This window comes from Sparus aurata, chromosome 9, assembly GCF_900880675.1.
Source record: "Sparus aurata chromosome 9, fSpaAur1.1, whole genome shotgun sequence".
In the NCBI taxonomy this organism is placed as follows: Eukaryota; Metazoa; Chordata; class Actinopteri; order Spariformes; family Sparidae; genus Sparus; species Sparus aurata.
The window spans coordinates 24467055-24476916 of NC_044195.1; the positions used below are offsets into that span (position 1 = coordinate 24467055).

The window sequence follows — 9862 nt, forward strand, 5'->3', positions numbered from 1 at the left end:
AAACAGGGCGGCAAGGATTGAATAGCACAAATTTGTGTGTGTGTGTGAGTGTGAGAGTGTTTTTTATACTTTGTGAGAACCAATTTAAGAGTTAGACATCCGTAGTGGAGACGTGTTTGTGATTGTGAGATCATTTTTGTTGAACGAGTTAAGGGTTTATTGACTAGAAAAATCTGCATAACTTTAACCAATCTTTCTTAATTTTGACATCTTATCTACCTCATTTTCGAGTTTTTATTTCATGATTAAAATCTGACCTCAACTGGATTTTTGCTTGTATTAGCGTAAGTTTGATTAAGGTAACATTTGCAGTTAGTAGTAAATATGGGAATAACAGTTTGAATGTAGCTGACAGAGGGTCCTCAGAAGTAAAGGGGGACCATCCTGTGTGTATGTGTGTGTGTGTGTGTGTGTGTGTGTGTGTATGTGATATATAGCGTAGCCGTGTGAACGATATCAGTCCATGTGTATGCACTTGTGCGTGCTTGCCCACGCATGACTATCCGAGTGCGCCGACCAGCATGTGTTTTGGAATCTCATATTGCGTCCAGATGTCACGGGAAATCATTTCGAGTCAAAGACAGCCGAACGTGTTTCATAAGGCTCGCAAACCCGCGGCAGGTGCAGCCCCCTCCACGGCTTTCAACAATGCACTGGTGGTTGGCGGGATGGGCGGAAAAAGTTAATGGACACTCTTATGGTAAGAGGGAAACTATATTAAATATGGGATATCAGCTATTATCAGTGCAGCACCTCCATGCTCGAATTATACTGCAGTATTGTTTCATGCTTAATGTATGATAAACATCAACGGACGATTGGATACATATATTAAAAAGTCTACATGATTGAAGTTTTCTGGCAAATGCAGCCCTTTTCAATGATTACATATGAAGCTTAAAGTAAAGTAAACTCTGTCAAGCAACAACGTGATGAAAAATACTAAATTTGACCCTGCAGTGCTGGTCCACACTCAGAGAGTATGAACAGCGCCGTTTGTATTTTTTCAGGAAAAAATCTAAATGATGAGTGAATGAAGGTTGCAGTAAAACGAGAGTTACGAATGTAACTACGGTTCTATGAATTCTGGATGACCGCCAGAGGGCGGTGCTTCAGCACTGGATATCTCCATCTCGCACATGTGCAGGTCGAGTTATTATACCAACAAAGTCACCTGTGACCGTGTGATGACGTAGGGCGCACGCCCCAGTATAAAACCCCCACGTCATCACGCAATCTGTTCCTACAGAATCTTCTCGCCCAGATTCCGAGTGACAGACAGCTCTGGCGGTCATCCAGAATTCATAGAACCGTAGTTACATTCGTAACTCTCGTTCTATTTCATTCTTCCTGACCGCCAGAGGGCGGTGCTTCAGCACTGGATGACTCATGCCAACAAGGTCACGAGGAGTGCTTACCGCCTTAAGGCGTGGAAGCTGTTGCTAGGACAGCCGTCGCCACAGCCTGTTGAGCAGCCACATTGACCCGATAATAGCGAGCAAAGGTACATGAGGATTCCCAGGTTGCCGCAGCACAGATGTCCTGCAAGGAGACCCCCTTCAAGGCTGCCCATGATGTAGACACACTACGAGTAGAGTGGCACCGAACGTTACTAGGTGCGGGTAGGCCCTGCGATCTATAAGCATGTAAAATCACCTCAACAATCCACTTAGAAAGCCTCTGTTTTGACAGAGGTTGACCTTTCCCACAACCCCCATAACAGACAAACAGTTTGTCAGATTTACGAAAAGGGGCTGTAGCAGCCACATACGCCTTGAGAGTCCGAACAGGGCAAAGCCGCTCTGACCGCTCTGTTGCTTGCTGCGATGAGCTGGGTGAACTGAATGCTGCTAACTCAATTGCCTGGTTTACATGTGAGGAAGGCCCCCTCTTTGGCAGGAAGGAGGGGTTGGGTAGGAGAGTGACCCCTGACCCGTCCGGATACCAACGCATACACATCTGGCTCACTGACAGGGCGTGGAGTTCACCCACTCGCTTTGCTGATGTGATTGCCAGCAGAAATGCAGTCTTTGCAGACAGCCACCTAAGTTCTGCTTCTCCTATGGGTTCGAACGGGGGCCGACACACTGACCTCAACACCAATGTCAAGTCCCATGACGGCACTACAGTGACCCTTGATGGCCTACGCCTCTGTGCGCCCTTCAAAAACTGACTAACCAAATAGTGTGACCCCACTGTCTGGTTGTTCACTCTGACATGCCCTGCTGAAATGGCCGCTGCATACACCTTTAGGGTTGATGCACATCTGCCTGCGTCCAATAACGACTGCAGGAAACGCAGAATGGTGGCCACTGAGCTGTTCTCCGGTAGTTCACCCTGTGCCTGGCACCACTGGGAGAACAGCTTCCACCGATTAGCATAGAGTAATCTGGTGGAGGGAGCCCTAGCACTTAACACCGTATCAATTACTGACTGGTCACAGGATGCCAGGAGTGGTTCCTGGCCCCCAATGGCCAGATCCAAAGCTGAAGGCGGTCCGGATTCGGATGCCATATGCGTCCCTCCAGCTGAGAGAGAAGGTCCGGTCTCCTTGGGAGGCGCCATGGCTCCCCCTGGAGTAGTTTCAGCAGTACTGGAAACCATGGCCGCCCTGGCCAGTTGGGGGCCACCAGTAGCAGTCTGTGGTCGTTCCGTTGCACTCTTTCCAGTGTCGCTCGAATGAGCGGAATTGGAGGAAAGGCATATAGAAGGTGGGCTGGCCAGGCATGAGCCAAGGCATCCTGTCCCAGAGGGCTGGTCCCCTCCATCAGTGAGTACCAGAGGGGACAATGTGTGGATGTTTCTGAGGCAAAAACGTCCACCTCTGCTCTGCCATAGCGGCTCCAAATCATTTCCACCACCTCGGGGTGGAGTCTCCAGTCGCCCTGTGGCGGCCCTTGGCGGGAGAGAACATCCGCTACATTGTTCTGTACTCCTGGGAGGTGTACGGCCCTGAGGCTTAGGAAGTGGGGAAATGCCCACGTAAGGAGCTGCTCTGACACCCGCAGACCCAGCTTGGACCTGGTGCCACCCTGATGATTTATGTGGTATACTGCTGAGGTGCTGTCTGTGCGGATGAGAACATGCCGCCCTTTCAAAACTGGGAGAAAATGCTGCAGTGCGAAAAAAATTGCTCTGAGCTCGAGCACATTTATATGTTCCCACCTGTGTTGTGTGCTCCATCTGCCGTTGATGGTCCTGTGCTGCCAGACTGCACCCCAGCCTAACAGAGAGGCATCCGTCTCCACCACTTCTCGGCGGGCCGGGATCACTCCAAGGGGAACCCCCCCAACCAGATACCCCCTCCTCCTCCATGGCTTCAGGGCTCGACAGCAGGGGCTGGATACCCTGACTCTCCTGCCTCTGTGCCACTTGGGATCTAAGTGAAGTGTGTTGACCCAGACTTGAAGGGGCCGTAAGGAAAGGAGACCTAGTGGGATCACCATGGATGCTGCAGTCAGCATACCCAGCAGTTTGAGAAAGAGGCCGTATCTCAACACTCTGCCTCTCTGGAAGCAACCTATGAGTTGCAAAATGTTCTCCACCCTTTTCCGAGAAAGGAAGGCTCTCATTAACCGCGAGTCGAGAGTCATGCCCAGGTAATCTACCTTTTGACTGGGTGTGAGACTGCTCTTGGAGTAGTTGACTGTGAGGCCCAGCTGGTTCACATGTCCAAGGAGCACAGCAGTGTCTCTGACTGCCTGCTCTGCCGTTGGGGAGACAATTAGCCAATCGTCCAGGTATGGCAAAACCGCCAACCCCCTGGCTTGTATGGGGGCAAGTGCCGCTGCCACACACCTTGTAAATATGCGAGGGGCCAGTGAGAGACCGAAGGGCATCACTTTGAATTGGTAAGCTCGGCCCTGAAATGCGAATCGCAGGAACTGCCTGTGGTGTGGAGCAATAGGCACATGAAAATAGGCATCTTTGAGATCTATTGACACAAACCATGCCCCCTGTGCCACTGACTGGAGAACGTCTGCCATCCGCAACATACGGAATGGCAGGACCTTTAAAAACCTGTTCAGCCCCCGCAGATCCAGGATCGGGCGGAACCCGCCGTCCTTCTTCGGGATTAAAAAATACACTGAATAAAACCCATTGAGCCGTGTATGCCCTACGACAGGCTCGATGGCGTCCTTGTCTAAAAGGGACGCCAGCTCCCTGCTGAGGGCGAGGGATTTCGTGGGATCTCTGACCACAGACATTTTGACCCCACAGAAGGTCGGTGGCCGGCGTCGGAACTGCAGTGTGTATCCCTTGGACAGCGTGGATACCACCCAAGGGTCTGTGGTCTCCCTCTCCCAGTAGCTGATATGCTGCTGAGTGAAGCGCCCGACGCCGGCCCTTTGAGCCTCAGGTCCGCCCCCCCCGCCCCCTGGAGCCTTTGGGGGGGCGACTACTGGGGGCTGGTCCCCTTGGCACTTGGAAAAATGGCCGTGAGAAAGACCGGCGGCGCTGATCATAATGCCCTGAATAGTGAGAGGACCTCGGCTGTAAACCTGGGCGAGCAGGTGGATAGGAGCGGCTGGGAGCAGGTGGCAAGAGACCCATCTGCCTTGGGGCCTGAGCCGAGCCCCGACGCAGGCCAGCAAACCGCTGCCTGGCCTGGTCCACTTGAGCACTGCGCTCTAGCGCCAGCTGAGCAGCTGGCCCAAACATGTGACCTGGGACCACAGGGAGAGAACGGAGAGTACGGCGACACCCTTCTGATAGAGAGGACTGTGCCAGCCAGACTTGGCGGCGTGCCAGTGTCACTGTTGACATCAGTCTTCCAAGCTCCCTAGACATGAATGCAAAAGTCTGAAGGGATGCATCACTGAGGGTCTGGGCAGAGGAGTCCACACCAGATTCCTGCAGGACCTGAGACAGGCCCAGGATAAGGTGGGAAAAGGAGTTACCAATCCGGCCCATGCGTGCTGCTATATTATAAGCCCTAACCAGGAGATCATCGGTCATCCGGCACTGAGGACGGGGGCAGCGGGCATCAGGTCTGAGAGCCTCATCGGGTGAGACTATCAAGGAGGCAATGGTAGGATCAACTGGAGCCATACGATCCAGCCCATAGCTGCCTGCCTCCTGCATGGCCGCCAAATTCCTGCTATCACTGGTGTGATGGGACAACAGCTTCGGATCTCCCCAGCAGCGCTGGAGCTCTTCAATATAGGGTTTTGAAGGCGGGACTGAAAAAGCTGCAGGCTGCGGTGTCTGCCTAAAAAAGGCACTTGACGGAGCTGCTGTGGCGGGAGCGTCATCCAGCCCAAGGCGTGCCAAGGCCATCCGAATTGCTGGTTTCAGTGTGGCATGGCCAGCTTCTGATCCACGCAATGACCCATCCGACCCTTGAGACAAGGCGTCAGAGGCTGGAAGGGCTGAGTCTTTATCCTCGTCCTGTCCTTCCCCTTCATCATCAAACAAACTGCAGGAAGCTGCAGTTGACAGCACATCAATGTCCCGAACAGGCGAGCCCCTCGTGGCGGAGTCACCACTGACAACTGGTCCCCTATCGTCAGGCTGCAGATTGAGCAGAAGCTCCTTAATCTGGGCAAACTCAGATGAAAGAGTGTCCACTTTGAGAGCTAAAGTGTCCACCTTCTTAACTTTCCCCGGAGGGCCATGTGATGCAGTACTGCGTCTGCGTCCACGTCCCTTAGGTGCCCTCGGGACTGCGCTCCCGCTAACAGGTAGCAGCGCAGCATCTCCTTCCACCGCTGCCAGTCTAGCCCTTCTGACCGCCAGTGGCATAAACCTACAGTTCATGCATGGGTTGTCAGACATACCTGTCCTCAGGTGCTCAACCCCGAGACAGGCCGGGCACTGATCGTGGCCGTCCTCCGTTTGGAGGGGGGCCATACAAGCGTTACAGACAGGCGAGCCCAACATGTCATTAAGTAGGACAGTTTCCAGAAAGGGCGAACGAAAGAATAATGCAGTCAATACTATGCTGCACAGTTGTTAAAGCAGTCACAGCGGACACACTGTGCTGCTCACCAAGACAACAATAAGATTCAAACGCGTCCGGACCGGAGCGTGCCTCGAGAGAGAAAAAAAAATATATATATATATATTTCAACAAGTCGGTGCACTCAGCACTGCCCGACAACTTAAAGTACGATTCCTGACTGTCCCGCCTAATGGCGTGCTTACTGCCGCTACAACCCACCGAAAACAGAGAGTCAAGCAATGTAGCGTGTAACATAACAAGCGGCGAAAACACCGCTCTTCAAAACAAATACGAGTCCGGCGAGCCGCCGGCTCTTAGCATCGGCTAACGGCTAACAACTAAGGAAACTTAGCTTACTTACCTGTCTGCAGTAATTCAGTACGAATCGTTACGGCGAGATCACCGCTATTCGTCCGAAGAACAGACTTGAAGAAATGAGCGACTTGCCGCAGTCTCTGGTGGACGAAATATCCGAAGCACCAACCTTCAGGTTGCGAGACTACCAGCGGCGAGCCAATTGACCTGCTATCAGATTTTCCTCAATCGCGAGAAGATAGAAGGAACAGATTGCGTGATGACGTGGGGGTTTTATACTGGGGCGTGCGCCCTACGTCATCACACGGTCACAGGTGACTTTGTTGGTATAATAACTCGACCTGCACATGTGCGAGATGGAGATATCCAGTGCTGAAGCACCGCCCTCTGGCGGTCAGGAAGAATGAAATAGAACACATTAATTCACAGTCAATTAAGATGCAATTCTAGCGTAGTTTTAAATGTTTGGGATTGTGAAATTCCCAGAAATATCCCATGAATTTGAAGCCATCCTGACACATCTGTTTTAGATTAGTCTCTCAAGGTTGGCTGATGTAACAAATCTTGGGATTATGCACACCTTCCAGACTGAAACTGTGATGAATATAACTATAAAGAGTGAGAGATTTAAGTTGTAAATTAAAATAAAAAAATCTCACAAATTTACCAGAAAGAACTTGAATATTCACTGAGATTTAGAAGTCCAAATTGCGTGAGAAAAGGGACGACATCACTTTCACCTCATCACACCACAGACGCAGTGTTTTATGCCTGCAGAGGATAAGCTTATCAAATCACACTCTAAGACCAATCGAACAGAGCTTGTGATTTTTTAGCCCACAATCAAAATATCACCCAAAGCATCCAGACTTTGAGGAGACGTGCACATATTTCATACTGCTGCAGCTCCGCCAAATATGTGGCCTGGCTACTGGTGGCGTCTGTGGTGCGATGAGGTTGGTCCAAAAAAGAAGAAATGTGTTTCCTTGACCAAAAAAATCAAAAAACAAACACTGCTTTTGTTTGTTTTTTTTGTTTTTTTTTATCGAGCAAATGTCTGACTTTATAATTGCAGCAAGTTTTCTCCTCATACATGTCTGAAATTGATCTTTGAAATTCAGAATTTTTCTTTATATTCAGAGAAAACTCACTTTAGTAGCTATAATGGTGGAAAAATGCAATGACTGTATATTAATGTTATCAATGCTGTCAAAAAATACACAGAAAAAAAAAATCCTTGTACAAGCGATGGAACATACTGTGAATTGTAACAATACTTGTAATACAAGTAGTATTTACATTGTGTGACCCATGAATCGAATGCAAAATTTCATCATCTGTCCGTCAGCTGTTTGTTTCTCAACAGTGTATTCTGTGTATATGCAGTGTATATGAATCATTCATTCAAAACATCCATCTCAAATGTTGCCATCCTTAATCTAAATTCCTGCTTTTTTGATCACTTCATCCTCGTAAGTCAGACCGCTTGGACAAAGATAACGCTCTTAAATAACAACGCATTCTTTCCGCCAGAGAAGTTCATGGGAAAGTCTCATAAAAAAAGTTATATATGATAGGAGGAGTTTGATGTGTTGGTGATTTATGTGCCGTGTTCCAGTCTACCTCTCAATCAAACTCGTGTGCAACGATCGCGCTTCCCTGCGGTCCTCGTTACCAGCGTGATCCTGTGACCCACATACAAACTGGACACACTTTGCACACACAGATACTCGCTCACGGAGGTCTGTAGTGTAGAATCCACGTCTGACGTATTCATGAAAAATATCTGCGACCGTAATAGTTTTCGACATGCCAGCGGTGTTGAATTGTCTGTCGCTCCAGTACAGCACCATCCATTATCCCGAATTCAAATGAGAAATAGTGTTCGGCGGAGGGAGTGGAGTGAGAAGTGAAAGGATGGAAGAGTCTCTGCTGGAAAGAGGAAGTAGGGGAACGCTCCGTCATCCGTCTGGTTGGGATCGTACTGGAGAGTAAATGTACTCGGGGTCCACAAAGAAAACACAATAAATTACACTGCGCTCCTCATTCATAAACCAGGATTATCATCCCAAATTCATACATCACACAGAGAGAGTCGTTTACGTTGCGTGCACAGGCACGGCCATATGGAACTAGGCAGGGCTAAGGAGACACATTCACACAGACACACCAAAGCCAAAAGACATTAATCCACTCTGCGACTGGGAACTGGTCCAAATGGGCTTGTGTTTGTGTGCGTCTGGGTGTCTGATGTTTTGGTATGAGGCGTGTAGCAATCAATCCCCCATGTCTACTAATATGATTATGACTCTGTCATCGGTAAATGCACCTCTGAGGGCTGTAAATGTAGGGAAGAGCTGGCATTAAGGTGCGAGCGACAGATGCTTTTTAGATTAAATGAACGTAAATGTTTGATTTTTGATTTGCAAATGTTTGGTAGAGAAAGGAGGTGTAGCGCTCAGAAAAAGGTGTTTGCCAAGCGACATTAAACAGGAAAGGAGAAGCTGCAACACTGCTACGCTGCAAGCATGCTGGACCTGATAGTGACTGTTCGTCCAATTCGGCAGATTAAGAAAAATATCAGTTATCAACCAGGTTGTGAGGCACATCATTGTGGTTTGTTCTGAAGTGGTGCAAAAGGTCAAATTGAGTGAATAAAAAGGAAACACTCAATTGTGTTTCGGTGAGTCATGCAGCATGTTTGATCACCAGCTGATGTGATTGGCCACCGCAACATGATGTCGGGTTGCATTTCTCCAAAAGTTGATTATGTTTCGACTGCCGTTTCTGTCTCGACCCCTGACGTTCACGCCGCTGCCGCCTAGTCACACCACCTTCATCCAGATGAATGCATTCCGGCCCTTAGAGCTTTTGCTAAGCTGCTACTGTCGACGTTAATGGCTCCAACCACTCATCTTGAGTGTCACTGCTAGAAATGGCTATAATATAATGAGATGCTATGTAGCATATACTGACATCTAGCGCTTAGCTTCCATCAGTGTGCGGATAACAAAATCCAAATGCAGATGTAGTGAATGGACAAGGTCATTCTGTAATGGAGCATAGAACACGTTATTGCAAGCTTTCACGGGTGATTTGAAAATGGGTTGTCTTGGACTGGAGTTCAACACTGTTAAACTTGTGAATTCAGTTATTTACTTTACTCACCTGTTCAACTTCCTGAAAAAATAAATATATAACCCACACATTCACTAAAAAGCGTTGAGATCATTTCCAAGGTGGAGTTACGAATAAGATCAGTTCAGTTTGGTTCAGTCGCCTTGTGTTCTTTAACCAACCTATTTTTTATGCGTTATCCTGCATTGTGTTTTCACAATTTTAACTTTTGACCATCTCTAATCACTGTGAGCACATTTGGTCTCTAAAAGGCCACAGTAATATACCTTGCAAGAACACCAACCCTCACGGACAATGGCAAGTTAGATAAACTAATCGGAAGCCAATCAGATCCAAAGAAATGTTTCCGTGTGCATTCACTTGTGGTGTTCCAGAGCGAGGCATTAAGTGTTGAATGCAGAATAATGCGATACACGTTCATGTTAAAAAAAATTGTTGCTCATGTTTTATGATCATCTAAAACAT

General features: G+C 48.6%; 1 protein-coding gene across 1 annotated transcript; it reads right to left on the minus strand.

Annotated features, from left to right (window-relative positions):
* Nucleotides 1-1108: 1108 nt before the first annotated feature.
* LOC115588169 (uncharacterized) lies at nucleotides 1109-5853 on the minus strand. Its single transcript, XM_030428556.1, has 3 exons — nucleotides 4821-5853; nucleotides 4609-4667; nucleotides 1109-4502 (listed from the first exon to the last, which is right to left on the minus strand). The coding sequence occupies exons 1-3, from the start codon at nucleotides 5851-5853 to the stop codon at nucleotides 2427-2429; spliced, it is 3168 nt and encodes a 1055-aa protein (XP_030284416.1). The 3' UTR covers nucleotides 1109-2426.
* Nucleotides 5854-9862: the final 4009 nt, after the last annotated feature.